Source organism: Mastomys coucha, unplaced genomic scaffold (genome assembly GCF_008632895.1).
Source record: "Mastomys coucha isolate ucsf_1 unplaced genomic scaffold, UCSF_Mcou_1 pScaffold9, whole genome shotgun sequence".
Classification (NCBI taxonomy): Eukaryota; Metazoa; Chordata; class Mammalia; order Rodentia; family Muridae; genus Mastomys; species Mastomys coucha.
Window position 1 is genome coordinate 50,664,879 of NW_022196915.1, and position 27,199 is coordinate 50,692,077.

The 27,199-nt window shown below is 49.3% G+C and overlaps 1 protein-coding gene across 1 annotated transcript in view; it reads left to right on the forward strand.

The window, feature by feature from the left end:
• The window catches only part of Rp1l1 (RP1 like 1), a 39,802-nt gene extending 13,139 nt beyond the window's left edge, over positions 1 to 26,663 (forward strand). The window contains exons 2-4 of the mRNA XM_031362262.1: positions 16,105 to 16,774; positions 20,266 to 20,407; positions 21,814 to 26,663. Coding sequence (XP_031218122.1) covers positions 16,124 to 16,774; positions 20,266 to 20,407; positions 21,814 to 26,663 — 5,643 coding nt within the window. The 5' untranslated portion in view covers positions 16,105 to 16,123. The remainder of the gene's footprint in view (positions 1 to 16,104; positions 16,775 to 20,265; positions 20,408 to 21,813) is intronic.
• Positions 26,664 to 27,199: the final 536 nt, after the last annotated feature.

Here is a 27,199-nt window from a genome sequence, read left to right on the forward strand (position 1 = left end):
CCACACACGCACGCACGCACACACACACACACACACACACACACACACACGCAAGCCAAAGTAGTGAATTTTTGAAGTTCTTTAACTTTTTTTCTTGCGTCAAAACTGAATCTCCTATTCCGGTCCCCAGCTGCCTAGAAAACTGTTTCCTAGTGTTCTATCAGCAAAGCTAACCTAATTGGCTCAGGGCCTGGATGGGGTTCACAAGTGCCTGTGAACACATGGCACGGAATTAATTGTGCCCTTGCTGGCATGGGTGGATGACCTCAGTTAGTATCACACATTCATACACGTCAGTGACGTGAGCTGGACCTGCAGCTAACAACACATCCAGCCTGGCAACGGTGTAAACTATGAATATTTCCTACTGCTCTTTCATGCCCTGGCTCGAGACATGTTTCCTCCACCTGGGGCTGCCTCTGGGACCTCCTAGGTTCTGGGGCTGGTGCCATTGCTTGCTCTGGTGGCAAAGGGGACCCAGCTGGGGTCTGTCTGAGGAGGAAGAGGCCATCTCAAAGATCCAGCTCCTTATCAAGAGGATGCAGTCATGAAACCCCCCCACCCTCTGAGTCTCTGCTTCCTTTTGGATCTCAGAGCATCTTTGATCTGGAGCCTTAGGCGGTTTTCCTCCCTCTCTTCCTACTTCCTCCCTCCCTTTCCTCTCCTCCACCAATTTAGGGAAATCAACTCTTATGTAGGAGAAAAAATTGCCACAAGTAATAGCTACGTTAACTCTTTCTTAGCAGTAAAGATCAACTGAGCTGCAACTGACAAGGATGTAGAGTCCATCTCCAGTGGGTCATGTTACTGTAAACAGGGAGCAACTTAAAAATATTATGTATGTGTATATATAATGTATGTACACACGTATACACGTATAAAGAGAAAGGAGAGAGAGAGAGAGGGAGAGAGAAGAGTAGAAGGGAGGGAGAGAGAAAAAGAGGAAAGAGAGAGAGAGATCCTATAATCCAGGGTGTCCTTGAACTTGTGATCCTCCTGCCTCAGCCTTCTGAATGCTGAGATTATGTGTATGCTTGTGTGTGTGTGTGGGTGTGCATGTATACGTGTGCTGATACTGAGCTGATACTGAGTGTCCTAATTGAACCTGGAGCTCACTGATTCAGCAAGACTAGGTAGCCATGGATGCCCAGGGATGTTTGTCTCTGCCTCCCCAGAACTTTTTACATAAGTGCCTGAGGTCTGAACTCAGGTCCTCATGCTTGTGTGGGAAGCACTTTACCAACTGAGCCATCATCCCATCCAATCCCCACACCCAGCTTTTATTATGGTATCTATCCTCCCATCTGAAAAACAGCTTGTCAAAAGGGCTTAAAGGAGCCAGTAGGGCTTATTACAACCACACAGTAGGCATCATGAAATCTATTGACCTGTTATTTAGTCAATAGGTACATCTGAAGGCAATCTGATTATTTCCAAAAGGAGTCTTGGGTAGGTATGCTCTGCCACTCTGTGGCTGTGAGACTGAGCCTAGAGGACTGGTGGGTATAAGGTTCTTCTAGAAGAGGAGGGCCCTGGAGACAACCAGGAAGTCTGGGTTGCCCTTTACCAGCCCAGGCCTCACCTCTCTGCTCTCTAGCCTTCACATTATTTTTCCCCAAAGACCCAATTTAGACAAGTTGCTTTTGGGTTAGCTGAAAAATGGGTGATAATGCTTTATATCCTATAAATAGCATTCCTTGCAGGATACTTGGTGTCTTGCTCTTAGATTAGCGAGGTCCAAGGCTGGGTCAAAGGACTATGTGGATAGGTTGACTCTTGTCCAGCCAGCATCAGGCTGGCTCAAAGCTAAACTCATCCTATCTAAGAGCCCTTTCTATTGCTGGATTGCGTAAGGACAGCCTGCAGCTGGACCATCAGCTGTGGCTTTGGGAATGGGCTTGTTTATAACGCTGAGACAAAGGGAGGAAGCCCAGAGCTGTGGAAACAACAGGCTTTCCTGTGGCCTGGGCCTTTCATCCAGGGGGCACTGTGAAGCAGGCTCCTTGAGCCACACACACCACCCCTGAGATGGGATTGAGCAGAGTGTGGAAGAAGGAGGTGTGACCACTATGATTGTGCAGGGAGGGTTCCACCACTCCCCCAGAACCTGAAGGGCATGTGTCTGTGTGTCTGTCCATTTTATAGAGGACATGTTCATACCCAGGGAAGTGAATTCTTGTCCCTGCTGAAGGGAAGTGCTGGGATGTTAAAGGGTCAAATTTAAATGTTTCTCCTGTTTGTTCTCAAGTAGACATCTTCATGATGGGAAAGATGCGGGCTACCTGTTCCAGACAGTCAAGACAGGTATCTTGGAGCCCCCAGCTCCTGTCAGAGAGTCGTAGCATCTCTGTGTCTCAATAACTCATTGTAAAGAAGAGAAGACACAGGCCCAAGTGAGGCAACTTACTCACACACATTCAACACTTTCTGGGTCTTGCTCAGGAAAAGTGGTCAAGAGACAGCTTGTAGATATATGGGGGAGGAAGACAGAACAGTTTGTCTGAGCCATCGCACAGGGCTCCAGCTCTGTCTGCCTCTTAGCTGAGATTACGTAGGTTGGAGTCAGACCAATGCCCACAGCATGTTAGAACTGACTCCAACTGACTCCAGCTGGTGATCCAGGGTGGCAGCCTCCTGGATGGAGATGAAGCAACTAGAAAAAGGACCACCCCTTCCACATAGCTTTTACCCATCAGGGTTGTGACCTGACCAGGGATCTTCAGCATCTGCTGGCTCCTGCTGGGGCTGCATCTGACCCCAAGTCTCTACTGCCCACATTCTCAAGGCAACTGATGATTGTTTCAATTTAATTCCAGATCCATAGAAAAGTTGCCTGCCTACTGCAGAGGAGCCCCACGTCCTTCCCCATTCCCATAGGCATCCATCATTTCTATCCCCTGCTTCCTCGACCTCAACAATTCTGAGCCCAAAGGAAGGAAAGCAAAGAGCAGAGAGGGCTGAAGTTCCTGGTGTTGCTAAGAGCAAAGGCTTTCATTTCTCGAATCATGGCCCCTGCAGCGCTGGGCATCAAGGAACCTCACTTCCCTTGAGAAGTTTGCTGACCTTTCTGGTGGTGTCCAGAACTTGGTGAGCATTCAAGATGGTGTTTTGGCAAGGTATGGTGGCTTATGCCTGTAGCACCTGAAAGGCAAGAGGATTAAGAATTTGAAGCCAACCTGGAGTACATAGTGAGACTGGATCTCAAAGCCAAAACAAACAAAGCAAGGCCAATAGCAATAAGATACAAAATGTATTAGGTGTTGGTTTACAACCATGGGATTGCAATGGTGGGCATTTACAAAACCAGAAAGTATAGAAGCAGTGGATTCAATGGGTAACTGGGAGAAACAAGATGAGATAGTTGGGTGAAGAAGACCAGAGATCAGCCTAGAGTGCCATAATTACGATTTGGTTTCAGGGTGTTCCCTAAGGCTTCATGTGCTAAAGTATAATCCCCCTTGTGAGGCACTGAGAGGGTAAAAACGTCCTTTGGCTGTGGTGTGTAAATGAGGGACTTTGGGAGGTGACTAGAAGGCGGTTACCAGGTAAAATCTACACGAATGAATCCTGGTGGCTTCATACCAAGAGGGGAAGAGACCAGGGGAGACACACAGGCTCCCTGCTTCTCACTGTGTGTTGGAAACTGGGTCCCCAATGACATGACATTATTAATAGGTGGTAGGACATTTAATAGGTGTGGCCTTGTCTAACTAAGTCATTGGAAGTATTGCCATAAAAAGGGATCAATGTACTTCCCATGGGATCTCTTGAGTTTCCTCAAGAGTACACTGTTGTAAAAGAGTAAGGCTAGTCCTCTGTAAATGCCTATGGGTTCCACTCCCTTTCTCGTGTGCTTCCACCATGATGCCAGTCCATCTGCTAGGAAAGGATGCAGCCAAGCATCAAAAGGCCCTGTCCTAAGGCTGAACCAATGGGGACAACTGATCTTGGACTTCCAGGCTCCCAACACAGTTGAGTTAAATAGACATTATTTTTTTATTTATAAATGCCCCTCTTCAGATATTTTATTATAGCAGCAGAAAACAAACCATTAAAGTTTATTAAATATCTATTTACCCTTTGAGCTAAGGACATGACCTCTTTTGACCATCTCTCTAGCTCTTTTACCCTCTTACTTCTGATAGAAGTTAAACATGAGGAAGCACCAGGAGGGGATCAGAAGGAAAGGAGAGAGAGTGTGTGTGTGTGTGTCATTGCTGCCTCACTTTGAACCCAGCCATAGCCTTGGCCTTGACTGCATTTGTCTGTTCAAGTTCCTTGGATTCTTTAGCTCTGGGGCTCCTGACCCAAGGGTGCCAATTCCTCTCCTGCCAGACAGGTATGTAGCCAAAGCTTCCTACTGGTAGTGTCTCCTAGGCACATCCCCGTACGAAACAGGTTGGACTCAGAGCATTGAGCTCTCTACCCATGTCTCCTCACTAAACAATCTTCAGATAGTTAACTTTTGATGCTGACTCTCACTGTCAGAATGACCCCTGAAGCTTTGGGACACTCAGCACTGGGCTACCTTGCAGTAACCACCCCAGCCCCAGTCCAAGAAGTGGCCAGTAGAAAATGATCTGACTGATGGGCCTATCAATCTCACAGACCTCAAATACTGTCAGAGCCACCTGGGCTCCTCATATTCACCCTAGGGATTGGACCTCAGGTCAAGCACAGACTGAAAACCTCATGACCCTTGTGCCCTATTACTGTTTATCATTCACTCAGATATTCACTCAATAAGCACTTCCCCAGCACCAACAATGTGCTACACTGCATTATGTATTGGGGACTCTTGAATCCCTCCTGACCGGTTGGGGAAATAAACCAGATGTGCCCACAGGTGTACAGGATCGATCAGCTTGGGGATGAGAAAGGCAGAAACAAATCACTGTGGGAATCAGGAAGACAAGAACATGGAGGTGGGACACAGAGTCCTCTGCCTTGTATGTTATGTAGAAGTAGCTGTAAAAATTCATTAACTAGGTTGGATAGCTACTGACTAGTGTCTAACTAGAGGAGAATCAGTGACTGTGGGTGCACTAGCATGTGAGCCGGGAAACATTATGCCACCCACCCTCATACTGGGATGGGGCTGAGCCTTGAAGGTTGGACAATTTGCCCAGCAAATGTCAGGTACAGAGACTATTTCTCCAACCCCTTCTGCATCCATATAGGACAGAAAACTGCTTCCACAGATTTCCAGGTAAGAAGAGGTTGAAGTAGAATGTTCTAGATGAGCTATCTTTACCCCCAGTGGAGTGTCATAGAGTATTACCCACCTCAAGCTGACCCTAAGCAGGGACAGTGAACATTTCCCAGTGTCTGCTGCCCATGGAGGCTACAGGTTGCTTCGGGTCATTCAGTAGACAGACGATGGGACCCTGAAGACTGGACTCTCCCAGGCCTCACCCTGGTCTCCTCCTGGGCTCTGCCCCACCTCTGTCTCTTTCCTTCCTCACCGGGACTTGGCCTCTAGTGGCCTCAAGGGCGACCTCGACCACGGTGAGAAGCATGATGACAAAATGACAAAAACATTCTTGAGGAAATGAGGCTCTCTGCTCGGAGGCCACAGCGGTGTCAGAGTCACTTGCTCTGCTGCCATGGAACTGTTCCAAGTGCTCCGGGCTGGTCCCCCTTCCTGTTTGGACTTCAAATTATTGTCCCCAGGGTGCAGAATCTTTTGGGGTTCATGGTCCTTAGTTTTTACACACCAGGATGACTGCCCACATGGTGCAGAAGCAGGCTAGGGAAGAAGCCGTGTAACCAGCTGAGAGCTGGCTCTGGCAGAGCCTTTGCCACTTAAGACTAGGGCACAAGGGAAAACATGGCACTTTGCCAAGCCACTGGTTTCTTCTGTTTGAGGGGTTTTCCCAGCCTCCTGGCCTCATAGGAACAGTAGGACAGGCTGAAATAACATGCCTAAGTATGCATAGACCCACACCTGGGTCTTGCTCCCAGTCTCATTTTGCAATACCAGGCTTTGCTCTAAAGTTGTCATTATGCCCAGCTGTGGTTGGTTGCTTCTAGACAACCCACCTCTCCCGGATCCTGCTATCGCCACCATCACATCAAACTAGTTCCTGTCAGTGAGGTGACTGCAGGCATCAACTTTACTCTACTGCATAGATGCTCACCTTCCCAAGCTCTGTCAGGGCACTGGCCATCCTTTTAGAGCCTCAGATGACTCTAGACCTAATGCCATGATGGGGTAATATGTGATTGCCACCCAGCTATGCCTGGTGGATGACCCCAATGAGTTCCAGCTCTGTCTGAAAAGTCCAAAGACTGAAAGCTTGTAGCATCCCAGTGCTTGGGCCTTACCCCAAACACAAAAGCCCAGCATTTGCTGGTAGAGTCTAACAGTCCACACCTTCAACACCCTTAGGGGCCTCCTGTGGCACAGAGGCTAGTCTCCCTCACCAGCTGCATTGCTTCTCCCTCCAGACTCTTCCTGAGCCTAGGGTTCTTTAATTTCCCCTGCATAAAAGCTACAGCTACCTCCTAGTTGGTAGCTAATGGCTTCTGCTGTAGGTCTTATAGTTATGGCTCTTTTGCACCCATTGTTTTGAATTGTTTTTGTCTAGTATATATGTGATAATTACATGTGTGCACACATGCATGTGTGTGTGTGTACATGCATGTGTGAATATGGCACATATGTGGAGGTCATAGGACAACTTAAGGGGGTCAGCTCTCTGTATGATGTGAGGTCTCGGGATCAAACTCAGGTCATCCCGGTTAGCTGCAAGAATTGCTGAGCCATCTCACAGGCCCATATTGATTTTTGAGGCAGGCTCTTTTATGCAGACCAAGGACTTACCAAATTGGTAGGCTGGTTGGCCACCAAGCCTCAGGGATTCTCCAGTTTCTTTGAGATAACAAGCCCCTGCCACCATACCTGACTTAGTACAGGTTCTGGAGATCAAACTCATGTCCTTATGATTGTGTGGCAAACACCTTGGCTGAGCCATCTTCAGCTTACTATCTTTTGAAAGCTGCATTTTTATTTTTATTTTCTGCATGACAGGTATATATTCAACTCAATGATTTGGGACACATGACCAAGCCCTGTGGTACCATAACCTCAGCCAAAGAAACAGACACATTAGTGCCTATCAGAGCCTCCTTTCATAGCTGATGGTTGAGTGTTTTATGCCAGTAGTAAGAGTGCAGAACAGGACACTCAGCTCTGCCAACAGGTCCTTCTTGACTCAGGTGCCTGCTGACCATAGTTCCTGAGACAGGGCGGAGATAAGATATCAAATCCCTGTGACATTCTGGGAAAGGCCCTTATCAGTCTGCGCATGCTGACTTTTTGCTGTCCTGTTCCTTATTTTCTCTTGTGGGTGGCGAGTGGCTGACTCTTCATGCCTCCTTATGTGATGCTTGCCTGAGGCCACTGTCACCTCATGACTAGCTTTCCCTACCCTGTATGTTTCTGAGAGTGACTGGGGGATGCTATAGCCTGGAACATCACCTAGAGATGATTCTCCAGCCTGGGATTGTTCTCTGGCCATTTCTCCTTATCCTTCAGGCTGGAGAGGTTTCAATGCCAGGTCCATAGCCTGTTTCTAGACTTCTGCATGTGCTAAGTCATAGGCGGGGTGGGTGAGGTCTCTGTTGTTGATTCCTGGCCCAGCTGCCCAGGCTCAAGAAAGCTTCAGTGTTCAGTGCTGTTTTCCTGAGTTTTGATGACTATTCCAATGTTTTAAAATAGCTCTGTCAAGTTCTGTGCATGCACATGCAAGTGTGCATGTGTGTGTGTGTGTGTGTGTGTGTGTGTCTGCGGGGGGGGGGTCCCATTACATACTTTTGTGTGGAGGTAGTGTCTTTGTGAGCCTGTGTATGTGTGTGGAGACTAATGGACAACCTCAAGAACCTTTCCTCAATTCTCATTCATCTGCCTTTGGTTTTTGAGACAGTATCTCTTACTTGCCTGGAACTCACCAAGTAGCCTAGGTTGGCCAACAAGCCCCTGTCTCTCCTGTCTCTACCTCTCCAGTGCTGGACACCATTCTATGTTTTATGCGTTATACCAGGCTGCTACCCCTCTTCTTTTGCATAGGTTCTGGGAATTGAACCTCATGCTTACAAGTCAAGTACTTACCTAAGCCGTCTCCCTACTGCCCTGCCTATTATTAATGCTCAGTTCTGCCCCTTACCTCAGGGCTAACTCCCCCCACCCCCAATCCACCCATTCTGTCCTCCCCAACTTTCCCCCACTCATTACTATCGATGTTTTCATTCTGATGCCCTTGGCCCCACCTTGTAACTATTCACTGGCCCATAAGTTCACGCACATCCCCACCTTCCATTGCTCCCTCAGCCCTGGCAGCTACAGGATATCTTCTTTCTTTAGCTGTTCACAAACACATAGTGGGCCACAATCAGGTGCCATCTCTACTCTCCCTACTTTCTCTGCTGTATGGATCCCTTGGCATCATTTACTCCACTCACATTTGTCAGACACCTCAGTATGCCAAGTCCAGGGCACAGACACACAGTCTCACTTCCTGCCTTTGAAGAGCCCGGGCCAGACTGTGCATCTCACTTGTCTGTTGAGACCCCTAAGTAGATGCCATGCCTATGGCCAGCTTCCCCTACTGATAAGCTGCCTAGAGAATATTGGCAAGTCTGGCGGGGTGGAGGGCAGGAAGATGTTCCGACACTGGTCTTTGTTTTGCTTTTCGGCAGTTTCCAGGGATTCTCCTTCCTGTGCCAGTATCAGGCTTTTTCCTGTCTTTTCCTTAGTTGTCATAGATGTGATCTTCCCTTTCAATGGTTGGGAGCCTCTTCCTAGTAGCTGCAGATGAAAAAAAGAGTCTCAGCATTTTTCTAGCTAAATCATACACCATCAGGTCCCCTGGTCGCCCTGAGCTTTTTTCTCTAGTGTCCCCTCTGCTCTCTGCTCCCCTCTTCCTAATTAGACCCTGGCTCTTTGGAGGGATCTGTAGGTGGGACTCACAGGTCCAGAATACTGAACTTATCTGCAATATATGTTGGAAAGAAAAGGAGTTCTTGTGCTTTTACAGTTTCCCACATCCTTATGACAGAAGTTGAGAATGTGATCCAGGACTATTGTCTTTGGTATTTCTCAAGATTCATTCAGGGAGACTGTGTGCAGGCCTTTCCCAGACAATCCCTGTATAATTCCAGTGTTCTTTAGTTCAGCACCCATCTTACTGTTGAGGTCATAGAAACCTGGAGGAGCTAAGCAGCTACTAGCCAGCTCCTGGCAGTGCCAAGGTGAGTCAGGAAGCAGCAGATCCCTCAAGCATCAAACCAGGTTCCTCCCTGGGTGATAAAGTCCATGAGGTGGATGTCTTTCTCTCCACCCTGTGTCTCCTTTCTGTTTGGCCAGCATCTGATACACAGGAGCCAATCAGTGTTTGTGGCAGGTTGCTCCTGTTTGTGAGCACCACATCGGCTCTCATCCAGTCACTTCACCAGGAGCTGCAAACTCAGATTGCCGAGGAATACGCATTCTGCCACATAGACCTGGGTCTTCTTCGCCTAAGCTCTCACCAGCTTGGCTTTGGAAAGATACCCTGCACTGAGTGACCATTCTTAAAAAGCAGTTCAGCCTAGACCTGATGTAATTGCTTTGCTTTAAAGATGTACTTAATTCTTGTTTATGTATCTGGGTCTGGGTATACTCAGAGGCCAGAAGCAAGCATAAGATCACCTGGAGCTAGAGTTACAGACAGTTTTGAGGTGCTCGGTATGGGTGCTTTAAACTGTACTCTGGTCCTCTGGAAAAGCAGTGGGTGCTCTTAACCACTGAGCCAGCCCTCCAGCCAATAGCCCACTTAATTTTCTTTTAAGTTGTATTTGTTATTAGTGTGTAGAAGGAAGCACATGTATACCACAGAATATGTATGGAGGTCAGAGGGCAACTTTTGAGAGTTGATTTTCTCCTCCTGTGAGTTCTAGGGATTGAACTTAGTTTGTGGGGCAAGCACTTAAGCATTTAGACCACCTCACAAGTCCCACTTATCTTTAAGCTATTTAAGTATAGGGACTCTCTTGGTATCTCAAAATGGCCTTAAACTCATCATCTCCCAAGCTCTAGGATCATGGGTGTGTGACATCACTGCCCGTACAGCCTCTTTTTAAAATTCAATTTAAAAAGCATTATTTATTTATTTATTTATTTATTTATTTATTTATTTATACAAGTACACAGCAACTGTCTTCAGACATATCAGAAGAGGGCATCTGATCCCATTACAGATGGTTGTGAGCCACCACGCAGTGGCTGAGAATTGAACTCAGGACCTCTGGAAGAGTAGTTAGTGTTCTTAACCACTGAGCCATCTCTCCAGCCCTGCATTTTTATAATTCTTAATTGTTGTAAAATATGCAAAAGTTAAAGGTTACCATTTAGCCCTCTCAAGTGCTTAGTTCAGTGGCATAAACACCACTTATGCTCCTGTGCAAGCCATTTCTATCAGCACCGCTGGAAACTCATTTCGTTTTCCAAACTGAAACTTCATACCATTAAATGTCAACTCCTCATTCCTCATCTCCTCCATGGCTGCAGCCCTCATTCCACCCTCTGTCTCCAGGCACTGCTTAAAAGTGGAGTCACACAACTTTCATCTGGCCGTGACTGGCTTATTTCACTTAGCACAGTGTCCTCTGGGCTCATGTAGTTCACAGAATGTGTCAGAATGGTGACCATTTTCAAAGCTCACTAATAATTCTGTTCTGTGGACAGATCATGTGGTGCTTATCCACCAACTACTTGGGTGGTTTCCAGTTTCTGTCTCCTGTGAATAGACCTCTATACACATTGCTGCACACATCTCTTTCAGATCCTGCTTCTGGGGGCTCTGGGTCTATCACAAGTGGCATCCCTGGGTTCTGTGGTAATTCTAGAGTTAATTTAGTGACCCTCTGCCACACTGCTTCGTCAGGGGCTGCATGGCTTTATATTCTATAATGGATATGTGTCCACTGCACTTGGTCATTGTCAGCCTTCAACACAAAGACATCCCCCACACACATTTCAAAATCCCTGAACTTTAGACGCATCTTGTTATTAATACAACACCCTAGCTCATCAAGAATTCTATCCCATGGGGCTGGAGAGATGGCTCAGTGGTTAAGAGTGCCGACTGCTCTTCTGAAGGTCGTGAGTTCAAATCCCAGCAACCACATGGTGGCTCACAACCATCCGCAATGAGATCTGACCCCTTCTTCTGGGGTGTCTGAAGACAGCTACAGTTTACTTACATATAATAATAATAAAAAAAGAATTCTATCCCTTCCTTTCCTAGAGGATCATAAAATTCTATCAATCTCCTTGTAACTATAGTAGAGTTGAGACACTGGAAGACTGTGCTAAAATGATCAAATGGCCCCTTATAGCCTATTCAGACCCTTGAGGCAATGGGGACCCCAAGAAGGACTTAATTCCCTGCTGAGTGACAGTCAGTGGCTCTTGCTGCCTCTGGGAGCCAAGTGCTCTGTTACAGCTTCCAGCATCTGTGTGCAAACCTGTCAGCTGCTCAAGGTCTCCAGAATGTCCCTCCCTCCTCTCTATCCCTTTTAGTTCTGGCAGCGAGGTCATTGTCTCTTGTCCTGCCTGAAGATTTTTTTCACCCTATTTACTCTGTTCCTGAATCCATCTATCTTGCTTCTTGTTTGCGGACCTCCAGCCCCTCCCTGAGCTGAACCAGGTCCCTAGCCAGCTAAACAGTTTCCTCCCCCAGGCCCTCCGACCCACCCAGCCCAATTCCTCCATTGGCCTGTTACCTTTTTGAGCACTTCCTGTGGTTTCTATTTTTTCTCCCTTAATCTGTTTTTCTCCGATCCACCTCTCCACGCCCCCAAACTGGAAGCCTCTGCTTTCTGTCCACTTCCCCTGAAATCCCCCCAACCCTTCCGCCCTCTCCATCCTTCCTGACTCCACCCCTCCAGGCAGACTCAGTGTCCTCTGGCCCTGCCTGGGTTTCCCTGGAATACTTCATCACCAGTGGTGGGGCCACACAGACTCTGTGCTACCAAGATCGTTTGCTACAGATTTCCAGCAAGACACTGACTCCCAAGTGGCCCTCTCTCTACCCTTTGGGCCTCCAGGAACTTAGGAAACTGAGAAAGAGCCCCCTACCCCCATAATCAACTGGACTCTGCATTGCCTGTGGGGCCCTGCCATTTTTCTGGAGGGACTCTATGCTAGTTCCACCTATGTGACCACTTACGGGGAGGACAGAGGTGCTGGGAACCACAGTCTTACCATCCATCAGCCCTGGACCTTCACGTGAATGTGTATGTCAGGAAAGTGGTTTTCTCTGTGCTGAACTAGAAAGAACTTCTCTAGAACTGCAGCTGTGGGTTCCTTGTTTGTGCTACTAGAAGAGGAACCCACAGGTATCGGGCATCCGGACTGGACCAGCCTCAGCTTGGCCAATGAAGAAGGATAATACTTTTCAAGGCTCCTGCTAAGAGGGAAGATAAAGACCAGGAAAGGATTTCCCGTCCTTTAAGATGCACCATGCTGTGTTGGCCAGAGTCTGATCCTTTGCCTCACCTGTGAAGATCTGCCTATAGGAGAGGGGACTTACCCTTGTGGTGTGTGAGGCACCTAGGAGATCTTACAGGGGTTTTAACCCACAGTGCAGCCCAAGCTCTCTCCTAGCTAGCTGTAGCTTCTGTATCCATTGAAATGTAGGTGTTTCCTGATGCCGCTATTGCTCTTTGGCTAGCCAACATCATTTCTGTCAACATCATTCAAGTGGCTTGAATTTCATGACATATACTCCAACTCGTACTCATCAAGTGAGAGCTTCTGGCTCTTGATACTGAACAGTCCAAGTGCAAGGACCATTTGAGTACTTCCCATTCAAAACTACTTGCTGTTTTCTCCCAGTCATCATTCATTCATTCATTCATTCTTGTATTCACCTAGGATATTAAAACATGTGCTGTCTTGTGCTGTACATTGGGTTAGGGGAACACAAAGACTAAAAAGTTGTAGTCATCCATCATAGTGTGTCTACTGGACACATAAGAGTATGCAGGCCTTGTAGGTGGGTGCCACAGCATTTTAGTCTTTGTGTTCCTGTAAGTTTGTGTAGCTGTAAGTTCCACTTGTTAACGACTCCCACAGAACTGAGGGTGCACCTTCCTTCACTGTGTTGACAAGGATTGGTGCAACCTCTTCCAGTGATACCTTCTACAGTGTCCCCTTCATAGACCCCAGCTAGGCAGGTCTGCACCTCCAGCTCTTTCTCCTGGGGCTGAGATTCCTTCTAAAGTGTGTGGATGGGCACACATGTGTAATGTGTGTGCGTGCCTATAAAAATATGCTCGAGTGTGTCTGAGGGTGTGAGTGGCATACTGAGTCCGTGTGTGTGTGTGTGTGTGTGTGTGTGTGTGTGTGTGTGTATGCTGCTAAACGTGTCTGTGCAGTTCCCTGCAGAACACTGTTACACACCAGTCAGGATACTGACTGGAAGAGTTGGGAATTGCCAGCTCTGATTTGGGATGTAGGATCCTGCAAGTCACAAAGCCTATTTAATGATCAGAATTTCCAGTTCAAAGAACAGTTATATTCTAGAAGAATGTCAGAATCATAGAGCTGTCAGGTCCTTGGTTTGTCATGATGCACTTCTGCCTGGGGCCTGGAGGAGCCAAGGAGGTCATTGCCTTAGACCTCTGCCTTTCCTTAAGTGTTGTGTTAAACTGTTGTCTCTTCTGGCCTTCTGTGCACAAGCAAGGTTACAGGGACAGGAGTCCTATCTACTGGGGATGCTAGAGGACATGGTGATATTGGGCAACACTGATGCTGAAGACATGATGGTACTGGGGATATGGTGATACCAAAGGACAGAGTGATGCTGGGGACATGATGATATCAGAGACAAGGTTATGTTGGAGGATACAGAGATGCTGTGGGACATAGTGATGCCAGGGAACATGCCAACTGAAGGGTGTGATCATATTTGGGATAGAGTGAACCTCTGGGGCATAGTGACATTGTGGGGGATGGTAGACATGATGATTCCAGTGAACATGGTGAGTCTAGGGATATACAGATGTGGTAGACTTGCTGGTACTAGAGACATGATAACGCCCACGAACACAGCGGTGCTGGGGACACTATGGTGCTTCCTTTCTCTCTGGGTTCATCAGCAAAGGCTGTAGTTGTGAGTTAAGATAAACACCAAGAAGGACAAATAGCCCCCAGCTGTGGATAGGCACGGGGACATAACTGTGTCTGGAGCTGCACTAACACTGGCTGGAGAGCTAATGAGAGCAGCTTGTGAGGATTAGACTGGGGGAAGGAGGTTGCATGAGCTAATTATACATCTGCCCAGAGATGAGAGGATTACAAGGCTCTTTTGTGCCCCATGGTTTTAAAAAGGAGAGACGAGTCTCTTTCTGTCCACAAATGGGGCTAAATAAGGAGCGGTGCCAAACGAGGATAGGAGGGTGGAGGTGTGGCCTTGGGAGCCACCCATGCTACCAGGACTGTCCATTGTGTCTCTGAGCGCTCCGGAGTGAAAAATCATCCTCTAACCCCATTGGCTCAGGTCCTAGATAACTGACAGGTCCAGCTCCCAGCAGGAAGCTCTATGAGGGTCAGGGTTACTCATTCACCTTTATTTTCCAGGCACAAGTCTGGGAGCCCTGCAGAGTGCAAGTTCTGTTTCCCAGGTGGAGTAGGCTGAGATAGGCACTGGCCTGGAGGGAGATGCTGGAGGAGACACTAGGCTAACAACGGTGGTTGCTCGCACAATGGGGGTGCAGAGCAGTGTAGGGGGTAGAGAGGGCTCAACAAAGTGTATAGCCACAGTGGGGTGCAGGAGGGCAGGGCCACCTGACTGGAGGACCTTAGAGTATTTCTGTGAGAAGAGGCAGGGACAGGGGACACATGATTTTTTTTTCTGCAGATGTCGGGGAGCCCAGGAAGGCTTGGGAACACAAGAAAAAGCCAAGTTTCAGAGCAACCTGGCTACCATAGGCAGAGAGGCATACCTGGGACAGGAGAGGTACACGGAAGGTTTTGCAAGAGTCCCATGGGGGGTAACAGAGCTGCACACCATGGGGTAGTGGAAGTAGAAATGGTCAATGGGGACAGGCCTGTGCCTCAGTCTCTCCTGCTGGTGCAGCAAGCTAAGATATCCACTCACAAGGCTCACAACCCATCTTCAAAAGGCTTGAGGGGGGTGTTAGAGATAGCTTTTAAGAGTTGTGTATTTAAGCATTTCAGTGTGTGTGTGTGTGTGTGTGTGTGTGTGTGTGTATCCATGGAGGTCAGAAAATAACTTAGAGGAGTAGGTTTTTATCCACCATGTGGGTCCCAGAGATCAGGCTTGGTAGCAAATATCTTTACTCACAGAGTCATCTTGCTGAGCCCCATAATTTATTTTTAATATCAAATCAAACAATAGTCTAATAAGGAAGACACAGGATATGATATGATGTGTCCTGCTTTCAATTATATGGACAAGGGTTTTGAGTTTCCTTGTCTGAGCCCCTCTCTAGAGAGTTTGGGGCCAGTGCTTAAACTCTAGCCCTCCTCCTGAAAGCTGGAGGAACAGAGAGATGGGGATCTCTTAGGTGTATGAGGAGACCTCAGGAGAGGGACTCCTCCTGCCCAGAGCTCTTGACTCCATGTCCAGCATCCTACCTACCTCTGAATGCCCATCTTTATTCTCTACCTATATTTCTAGAAGAGAAAGCAAGAGGACATTCAGGACATGCCAGCTTGGCAGAAGAGGGCAAGAAAAATAGCTAGAGAAGAGAATAAAGACTTTTGACTCGTGCTCCCTGTCAAGAGCTTCAGATGTATAAATTAATTTGCTTACTATAACCACTATCCAGGCTGACTAAGCTGAATTCTATAGACATTCTACGTCATTGTCTTCCTGGGTCACATAGATAGCAAGTGGTGGAGGTGGGGGGGGGCACTCAGATCTCCCCAATGCTAAATCTTTACCTTTTGACCCAGATGGATCAAACTGTCCCTACATAGCTGGATGGAACTAATTTGAGGTGTCAGAAAACACTTTCATAAGGAAGGGAGGAGACTAGGTAGTCCTAATCTGTGAGTTACCATCTGAGCCTTTCTTCCTTTGTCTGTTATAGCTGTCTGGGCCTCCACATCATGAACAGCACCCCAGGAGGCACGAGGAATGCTCCTGTACCACCAAGCCACCCTGCACCAAGCCACCCTACACCAAGCCACCGGCAGTGTCTCCTGCCCTCCGTGGCTCACACTCCCTCCGTTACTGAGGTGACACCGGCTAAGAAGATAACCTTCCTCAAACGAGGAGATCCCCAGTTTGCTGGGGTTCGCCTGGCTGTTCACCAGCGCACTTTCAAGACCTTCAGTGCCCTAATGGATGAGCTGTCTCAGCGCATGCCTCTTTCCTTTGGGGTGCGTTCCGTCACCACACCCCGGGGCTTGCATGGCCTCAGTGCCCTGGAGCAACTGCAAGATGGGGGCCACTACCTCTGCTCTGATAGGAAGCCCCCTAAAACTCACAGAGAGCCAGGCCGGCTTCAACGGAAAAGCCCCTCTGCTGGGCAGTCACAGGTTTTTGAAGGTGGGCATGAAGCTCCAGAAGCATCCTCTTCCTGGAAGGGTCCCATGGCCCCAAGGAGGCTGACACTGGTGAAGAACGGGGATCCTAGATGCCAGCAGACAGTGGTTCTCAGTCACAAGAACACCAGGAATCTGGCAGCCTTTCTCAGCAAAGCCTCTGAGCTTCTGCACTTTCCTGTCAAGCAGGTGTACACGATCCGTGGGAAGAAGGTAGGCTGTGAGGAAAGTATTTCCTTTGGATCCTGGGTCAAAATACATAGATGGATGAGTAAGGCAGCCTTGATTGCCCACTGCTAATTAAAGGTAAAGGAAGAGTGTGGAGACACAAGGTCAAATCTGTTAATCAGACAGCAACCATCAGACGGGGAAATGGCTCAGTTGGTGGAGTGCATGCCATGCCAGCTTGAGAACCTGAGTCAGGCACATAGAAGCATGCATGCATGTATGCACATGCACACATACACGCTTGCACATGCACAAGCATGCGCACACACATGGCTGCCCTACTCATAGCTCCCATTTAGTAAGCACACAGCAGGCCCTGAGCTTTGCACATGTTCCTCATTTGTTATGCAGTCCTCTCAACAGACCCCTTCCAACTGAGTTTAGTGCAGAAACCAGATCACCCAAGATACCTTGAACACCAAGAGATTTAATGCAGGGCATTAGGGGCCAGGTCTAGAAAGCCAAAATGTGAGTCTACAGAGTGGACTCTGTAGACCCGAAGTGGGTCTACAGAGATGGCTCGCCACGTCCTGCAGGTAGCACTGTGAATACTGAGTTTGAGAACACATTGGTGGGGCTGACAGCCAAGCTTGAGAAGCAGTGCTCAACTACATCTCAGCACCCAGGACCACTGGAGAGAATAAGTCTGCCATAGCCACCTCGGCTGCCTCCCCTCCTGATTCTTTCGAGCATGGCACATAGCAATACCAGCCAGAAGCAGGATGAGGCATTGTCTACCAAACAGCTTCCTTCTCTGTCTGGATCAAGGACACCCAACTGAGGGAGAATCAGCCCTCGCCCAACCCTAACTTTCAAGGCTACTGAGTGTAACTGGGCCCTCTCTAGGTCTTGCAGCCCATGAGTCTCTGACGAAGATGGGCTTTTAGGGAAATTGAGCTGGGCTGATCTAATTCCATCTCCCCACACTCCGGGCCTGTACCTGCTTAGCACCAGGGGCTCCTCCAGTCAGAACTCTATTTGCTAAGCAGGTGTGGTGTCACATGTCTGTAATCCCAGAAAGCACATAGCAACTGGAGGCAAGGGAATCACATGTTTGAGACTAGCCTGGGCTACACAGAAAATTCTAGGTTAGTCTCAACCCCCTCCCAAAAAAAACCAAACAAAACAAAAGCAAAAACATCATCTTTACTTTCTGCCCAAATTACACCGTCTCTGTGCTGTCAGTCTTCTGGTGAGAATGAATGACTCTCGTCCCCAGGTGTCTGTTCACATGAAGGCAGCAGCTCACATCACTTGCCTTGGAAATACATTATCACATCCTGCAGGAAAACAGTTCAACCTCATAAAAGGGTGCCTCCCAGCTGGTTCCCACATGGAATCTTCCAGAGAACATCCATCCCACTATTCCACACTACGTGGGTGATAAGAGTGTATAAGCTACAAAGTGATTTCTTATTGTTTGTTTTGGAACAGAGTCTCACTATGTATCCTAGCTGGCCTGAAACTTGCTATGTATTCCAGGATGACCTGGAACTCATAGATAGCCACCTCTCTCTGCCTCTTGAGTGCTGGGATTGAAGGTGTACATCACCATACCCAGATACACAGCAAATTCTTGGTGTTGGCCCACTATCTTGTATCGTCTGCTGTGAAGTCAACCACCTTCCTGGCTCACACCAGTGATAAGTAGGTGTTCTGTAAGTCCACAATGGTCATATTGAAAAGAGGAAGGACAAGGACCATCTTTAACCAAAACAAAGTCAGTTCCATTCCAGCGAATGCAAACTGCTTCAACAGAGATGCCCTCACTGCATAATGACAGCTGTGACAGAGACATTTGGTTTGATTAGCTTCTCAGCAGGTGTGTCTGGTTGAGTCCTGCAGGTATGCAAATTACAAGCATTAGTCCGGTGTTTGCCTCCTCAGGAGCATCCTCTGAGAAGACGTCCTCTGAGAAGGCATCCTCTGCCGTGCCTGAAGGAGTGGTGTTGGTATTGCTAGTTTGTGCTACTGTGTTTGTGCCGCTCCTGCTCGTGAACTGGCTGGGTGGGCTTGGTGTAGCTGGTGAGAGAGAACCTAACATTCACTGACAGGGCCAATCTGCCCATGTGATAATTCACTTACCAATGGCAAGTATGTCTTCACCCACTGTCCAGTTGTCGGGAGCCTTTGGGAGCTGCTTCTCTAGAGCTCCTTGCCAGCACTCCTCCAATCTCGGTCCTTCCGAGTCTCTCACTCTCAGGTGTAATGCCAAGCCACTACATAGCCATTGTTCCCTCTATAACAAGGACTGTCTTTAACCAAAACGAAGTCTATTTCATTCCAAATCCAACATCTCCTGAACACCCCTCCACACCCTTCATGGTCCCTGAGTAGGTCTGTAATGCAAGAGTCTCTGGTACTCCACTGCCTCCTCGGCTTCTGAAGCTATGGTTGTGAGACAGAATAGAGATCTACCCAAAGAAGAAATCCATCTCCAAGTTGAAAAGAACAAAGGGGCCTTTAAATAAACTGGGCTGGATGATATGGAGTAGAACACGGTTGTATGTGGTTGGGAAGGGTATGTGTCCTCTGGATAAATACTAACGGGCATGATTGCTGGCTCACATGCTTGGTTTTGCAAGAAACTGACTTCCAGATTGGCAAGACCACTTTTCTTCCCCGAGGGCCATGAATGACAGATCCTGATGTCCAGCCTCCTTGCATCTGATGCCGACATTGCTCTTTGATTTGGTCATTCTAATAGTTTCATGGTGGTGATGGTAGGGGTATCTCTTTGTTCCTGAACATATTATTATAATTTGAAATTATTCAAAAGAACACACTTTTAGAGCCCCTGATATTGCACACTGCCATTCATGCCTACTGTAACACAGGCCTTTAGATGTATAGGGCCTCTGGTGCTAGGGAAATACTCTAAGAGTAAAGTCCCATTTACTGGAGTGATGGACCCTGAGCCAGGAGTAGGCAGTAGGAGAGGAATGGGCAAAACATGTCTGGCGGATCTAAGGAAAGGGTAGAATTTGAGAATAGAGGGCCTCGGCTCCCTGAGAGAGCTGTGCTCTGCCCTCATTCATTCACTCAAGTGGAGACAACTGGTTTGAACTATACTGGAAAGTTGTCAAATACTGGTGAGGACTCCACCTGGGCAAAAGATAAGGCTGAGAATCAGATCTCCAAATGGAGGCACTGAACATTCTGCTGCAAGCACTTTACAAAACATATTCTAGAAGGTAGATGTGTGCTCAGGGAAGCAGCTTAACGGTCCCAACCCCCTTTCTATCTAGAGTAACCGGTAGTCACAGGCTCTCAGTTGGTAGGAACTGAAAAAGAAATCTTCTTGAAGGCAGTGGGTTCTCAGCCCCTGGCTAGTGAGAAAGGCATGGGCTGTAGGAACCCAGAATGGTACGTGCAAGAGTCGAGAAGGGCTGAGGAGATGAGTCTCCCTTCCCGGGCCTTCCAGAGCAGAGGGGCTATGCAGGCCAGGCTCCCAACTCTGTGCTTATCTCTTCCAGGTGGACTCTCTGCAGACACTCCTGGATGGCCCCTCCCTGCTGGTATGTGCTGGTAACGAGGCCTTCAGACGTCTGGAGATGGAAAATGACAGAGGGAACAGGAGCAGAATGCTAGCTGGTGTGACTGCAAGGCGTGAACGTGGTGAGTGGGCTCCAGGGCTTCCCAGCTTCTTTACATGGGATAGTGGCTCCACCAGATTGGTAGTTATCAGTTCCAGACCCACAGGAAAGGTGCTTTGGCCCAATTCCTTGCTCTTCCAGCTATGCTGGGTCTCTCTCGCTTCTTTCTCCTTCTATCTGCTCTAACTGAGCAGAGTGTTGCTGGGGACACCTGGGAGCAGTGTAAATTTTAACACAGAGAACTTTGAGCTTAAGATTTTTAGGGTATAAAATAACCACTAAGATTTCCAGTGAGCATGCCATCATAGAGGTTCTGAGCTCTGTTGAGTGGAGGAGCATTTAAGTCCTACAGAGACATGGCTACCTTAGGCATCAGTGGTGGTCTACAACAAGTTTCAATGATTAAAACATGCCACAACCATAGACCATCCATCCAGATACATAGATCCATCAAAAAGCTCACATTGGGCCAGAGTCTATTTGGAGTGCACAGTTCTCAAATGCAGAATAAAATCACAGCAGAACTACTGAACTAATAATAGGAAGAGTTTGGCAAATAGACAAATGGCTCTCCCTTGTGCAACTCCATTAAGAAAATGACCAAAGACAATGGTTAGGCTCATGCCAAAAGAGCCGCCAGGCTTGCTTGATGCTTTCTCCTGTCCAGATGTGTTCATGAGGTCTGTCCTTCTGGACAGAGGTGTATCCTACTAAGCATAGCTCAGGAGATGAAATGAGAAACAGCCAGGATTCCGTTCTTCTCTAAGTCTCTCTATCCCATAAGGTACCCATTCTAGTTTTCTACGTGGGGTGCAGGCTAGACTCTCAGGAACTGATGTTGTATGTTTAGACCTCTCTCCTAGAAATATTTTTTTCTATTAAAAAGCACTTTTTTGTTTTTTATTTTTTTTTTATTAGATGTTTTCTTATTTGCATCTCCTAGAAATCTTTCTTCAGCCTAAAAACCTGGCCATTGTGAGGGAGATGGATCACCAGGAATCAGTTTACAGCTTATGGTTAGATCACGGGCAGCAGCCTGAGCTTGCCTCCTATCCCAGGTCAATGAATTCCCACTGTGTGGCTTCACCTGCCACACCATACTCTCTCCAGACCCTGACTATGCTGGTGCCTACTCAGCAAGCATTACTATGTAGTGAATGTCCTGAGCAAGAAGCTTCTAGTGGCAACTCGATGTGCAGCAAGTGTTGTGTGCATGGTCACCCAATGAAGCAGCACAAGTCAGTCTCAGACCCAGAAGTAATGGGGGAATTGGTGGCTTGGGGGGGGGGTGATTCGGCCTCAGTTCTTTCTTTCTGTATCACCCATGGGTCGGTCCTTCTAGAATGGCTCTACCCTTACCTTTCTGCTCCTGTCCTCTCCAGTAGCTCACTGCCTTGTTCTCTTCTCTCTTGCCCCACTGTGTAACAGGTTTCTGGGGACCAAATGCCAAGCAAAGTGTCATACACTCGAGGGGCAGGTCTGGAGGCAAGCTGCGGCAGTTTTCCTTAACGTCAGAGAGGTCTGGTCTCAGTGACCATCCTGCATCCGGTCATCAAGCCTGGCCAGGGCCTGCTTTGGACAAGTGCCCTCAGGACACACCTGCCCGACCTGGTTCCTTGGTAGCTGCTGATGATGTGGAGAAGAAGGTCTGCATGAATGAGGATGGCAGTCTGTCTGTGGAGATGAAAGTCCGCTTCCAGCTTCTGGGCGAGGACACCCTGCGGTGGTCCCAGAGGGTGGGGCAGGCCAGTGTCTTCACAGTAGCCAGTGGAGAGGGTCAGGACCTGAGGGAGGCTGACAGGTTCTGTTGCAGACAGGAGGGCTACCCTTGCGGTGTCTTAAAGCCTGGGGCACAGGAACTGGATCCCTATGATGGAGGATGCCAGGGAATCTTTGACGTAGGCCAGCAGTCACGGCCCAGCTATGACATATGGAGGAACCCCTTGACCACCCCTGAGGGCACAGGGCCAACTCCTCGAAGGAGATGGGGTCTGGCTAAGCTCTCTGGAAGCAAGAGCCACTGGAGACAGAGAGACAATGATAGGAAAGGGCATGACAAGGAGAATGCCAGCCCAGTCTCAACTCCCAGGCACCCTAGAAGTGCCCAGCCAGGCTCCTGCTGTCCTTGGACTCCAGACAGCGATACAGGCAGTGACACCTTGCATCCAGTCTCCTCAGCTTCTTCCCAAAGTCAGACTGAGCTGGAATCTGGTGAGGGCCCCTGCCTAGAGGACACAGGATCCCATAGCTTCAGACCTCAGACCCAAAGTATAGAAAGGGCCCTGTCTGTTACGTCGGTCAGTGCTGAGTCTCACAAGGAGTCTAGTGAGAGTGGTGGTCAGTTCTACAGAGGCTCAAGCCAGACAAGGGTCATGGCTTCCCAGGCACAAGTCACCAAAGGTGACAACCCTTGTATTTCCACCCAGAGTCACTTACCCTTGAACCACACAAGTCTTCGGACAGAGAAGTATAAACAGGGCACCAGGTGCCAGGAGGTCAGAGGTGAGCCTGTACTGAGACGGCCCCTGGTTCCAGGCTATTCTGGCTCTCAGGACACACAGAGAGATGCTCTCCCAGCTCCTGCCCGTGCCCCAGCCCAGCGGAAGCAGAGAAAGCAGAAGAGGCCAGCTGGTTTTGTGTGCTTGCCCAGTGTCTCTATCCCTTACCAAGTGGCTCAGAAAGGCCACGCCAGGCAGTGTCACTACTGCGGGGACACTCAGTCCTCACTAGACACAGCTTTGCAAATGCCAGTGCCTCAGGAAAGAGAACAGGTCTACCCAGGAAGCCCAGCACTGCAATCTCCTTCAAACTCACCCAGTGCTGGGAATCAGGCCTCCGAGGTTCTGAGATCCCCATTCTCTAGTTCCCTTGATTTTCGGGAACCCCAAGCCACCAGCAAAGCCACCACCATGGCCGTAAGTGACTCAGACCGTGTGTCCAGCTTTTGTCATCCCAGCACTCAGTCTGTGGAGCCAGCAGGGGACGCCAAGGGCCAGGCTCACTCATCAGCTCCCACACCTGTCCACAGAGGAGAGGCTGGTTGCCCGTGGGAAAAGGCAGGGACCACCCCTGAGCCTTTCTCATCCTCCGAGCTACTGGAAAGATGCCCTGAGACAGAAGATCCAAGAGCCTACTGCAATTGCTGCTGCTTACAGGTTGCGCCTTCTTCTCCCCTTGCAGCCCCCAGTGGTCAGACACAAGCCTCCATCTCTGAGGCCTGCTTAGGGGGCAGTAGTTTCTGCCCAACTCCACCCAAGGGGCAAACATGCTCTGGGAGGGAGCCCTCAAGCAGCAGTAGTACCAGCCGTGACCACAGTCAAGCCGATGGCTATGCTGGGCCGGGGGAGACTCTGCTGGGGAAGTCCCCTGGCATCAGGGGAAGCCTTGAGGAGGGGGAAGAGGATGGTGGTGTAACGCCCAGTGCTCTGCCGTACACCTCTCCAGATGCTGTGGTTCGTGAGTGGCTAGGCAACATCCCAGAAAAGCCAGTACTCATGACATATGAGATGGCAGATGAGAACACAGAAGTGCCCAGTGATGGCCCAGAAGGTCCCAAGGAGGACCTGGATAATGGTTGTTTTTTCAAAGTTCTTGAGGAACTGACTCAGCCCAGACAGCAACCCCCAGAAAAAGTTGCTGATGAGTACCCAGAGCCAGTGGGTGTCCTTTCAGGACCTGGTTCTGTGTGCTGCAAACTGGGAGGTGATCTGCATTCAGATGCAACATCAGGTGAAAGGCTCAAGGCTTCTCCAGATGCCAGAATAGGAGAAGGGACCACAGTGGACCATGGTGTGAAACTATGTGCACTCCCCACCAGGGTCTCAGCCTCTACACAGATCATGAAGGCTCTGCTGGGCTCCAAGCCAGGCCGACCCAGCAGTCTACCAGAGGTCTCTAGCACAGTAGCCCAGAGGCTCAGCTGCTCTGCTGGGGCCTTCATTGCCTGCCTTGCCAGGCTCCATTTCTTTGACAAGGATCTGGGGCCTCTGGATAGCAAAGTGAGGCTTGAAGAGTCCCCTAAGTACCAGGAGATGCTGAGCATCTCCCAGACCCTGTGGCCGGGGAATGAGGTTGGGCAAGGCAAGCTGGACTTCAGCCTCAGGAAGCTCACTTCACACCAGGCTCTGCTGGGGACCGAGGACTTCACGCCCACGTCCTCCTCTGGTGTGGATGTGAACAGTGGCTCTGGAGGCTCAGGTGAGGGCAGTGTGCCCTGTGTCACAGATTTGTCCTCAATTTTGAAAATTCCCTCTCAAAGACCTGATTCCAGGAGCCAGAGTTACTCAGAGCTAGTGAGTCATTCCACAGTCTCATCTGGCTCCCAGGTGAGGGCTTGTGCCACCAGCGGGGAGGAGGCGGGTAAAGGAGGCAGGAAGCAGATGTGGGGCAGTGTCCCAGAACAATCGATTGAAAGCGTGATGCTGGAAGGGGATGCAGGGTCAGAGGAAACAGAAAGGAGAGTAAAAGAAAGGCTACAGGAAAACAGCATCCATGGAGAAGAGCTTCTAGAAGAAGGGGCTAGGGTCTGCAGTCAGGAAATGCTTGCAGCTGGCTCTCAGGATGGGACAGGTTTGCCAGAAGATACCAGAGTGTCAACAGATGAAGCAGGAGCTGATGCAGCCTCTGGGGGACCGCGGCCCCTAGATGGGAGAGAGCAACCCACAGAGTCTCCTCAGCATTTTAGTGAGAGCAACTCAAGAGTTAGTGAGCATCAAAGTGCTCACATCCTGGAGCTGGGATCGGAAGAGATGTCCAAAGTGGATGCAAGGGGCTGCAAGCAAGCCTGCATCAAGGCCAGCTCAGAAACCAGGGAGACGAACACATTCATGGCCCACAAGGGATCTCTGGACCCTGACCCAATCTGGGTGTCCAAGCTGCTGAAGAAGATAGAGAAAGCCTTCATGACTCACCTGGCTGATGCCACAGCTGAACTCCAAGCCCGATGGAACCTTCATGATAACAACCTGCTGGACCAGATGGTGACCGAGCTGGAGCAGGATGTGGGCCGGCGGTTGCAAACAAGCACTGTCTTGGAAGTCAGGAAGATCCAGAGCCGGGCAGGGAGGATGGTTCCAGAGCCACCCCGGGAAGCCCTCAGAGGCCAGAGTTCTCTACAGACAGAGCAGCGCAGGCGTCGCCTTCAGGGCTTGCGCAACTTCTCAGCCCTCCCTGGCCAGGGCCCTCTCTCCCTCTCCCAGGAGGATGGGCCCACACTCAAAACAGCCTTAAGGACCAGATCAGGTACAGGGCCTGTGGAAGATGAGTTCTGTCCCTGTGAAATCTGTCTGAAGAAGAAGAGGACCCCTAGAATCCCAAAGGATGCCACAAAAGTCTCTGGTGCTCCGGTCAGAAAGGCCTTTGATCTGCAGCAGATTCTACAGTGCAAGAAAGGAAGAATCAGTCACAGAGAGGCCATGGAGGTGGCCCCTCAGAAGACAGGGATGATGTTGTCTCAGGAGGATCCCGGAACTACCCAGGGAGCTGATGAGAAGCAAGGGCTGAAGTTGGCACAAGGGCTTGGGGTAGCTGAGGGAGAGGAGTGGGAAGGAAAGCAGAAGCTGCGAGCAGAGGAGGATCCTGAGATTTTGAAAGCAGAAGGAGCTGGTTGCCATTCACCAGAAAAGAATGCATCCACTGGGGAAAATGGGAAAATCTGCATCGGCACTGCCCAAGAAAGCCAGCAGTTAGATGGGACTGAGATGGGGAAGGAGGAAACCCTGTACCAGAGCTTTAGAGATGGAGGCACTTTAGAATCTCCATCAAGACAGGATGGCCACTCTGTGGAGATTCAGGAAGCTTCCAGAGAAAGACAGTGGGAGATAGAAGGAAGAAATCAAGATGTAAAGGAAGACAGCCCTTGGGGGAGCTCAGGAGAGAGCCAGGGAAGGGTGGGTTCTGAAAACACCAGCCTAGACCAAGAGGGGAGGCTTCCGAACCACCCTCCAAGGCCAGGCCTGCAGAGCCACCTCGCAGCATGCTCCTCCAGGGCATCGTCTCTGGACAACTGCTCACAGGTGTCTCAGAAGGGCTCAGACGGAGGCTTTCCAAGTAGAGACCTCAAGTGCAGCAAAGCCAAGAACAGCAGGGTCTTGCAGGCAGAGGGGAAAGTCCCCATGATGTATCCAGAAAGTTCCTCTTCTGAGCAAGAAGAAGCCCCCTCCAGCCCAAGGCCTCCAAAGCAGGGAAAAGGGGAAGATGACCGATCAGCTGGAAGCTTGGCTTGTACCCAGGTTAGGGGCAGGGTAGACAGCTTTGGCCAGGATGACTTAGATTTCTAGACATCAAACACTAGGATGGTAATGGAGCTGAGGATGTCTGCATAAATGTATTGCCCTTACGCTCAGGCCACTGGGGATGTACAAGGGACAAGGACAAAGGCCAAAGAATTGCTGGCCGGCCCTGGAGCTGCAGGCTTAGCATCCCAGACACTCAGGAGGCTAAGGAGGGAGGATAGAAAGTTCTAGACCCAACCAGGCTATAGAGCAAGTTCAAAACCCAGCTTGGACAGCTTAGTGAGATGGTGTTTCAGGCTCTGGGAATATAGCTCAGTGGCAGACTGCTTGCCTAGCTTCTTTGTGGCTCTGGATTCAACCTTGATGAAAACAAGGATGAAAAGGACAGTGCTGTCCCTGGGATCTGAAATTCAAGGCCCCCATACTCAAGGTAAAGCGTTAGCTGTGAGCCTGCCATATTATCAGAGGTCAACCAGTTCATCTGTCCACACGGCCCAAGAGCATAGAAGGATCTGGAAAGACACTTTGGGGCTTCTCTGTGTTGGCTTCTTTGTGAGCGAGTAGCTCTCTCTCTCTCTCTC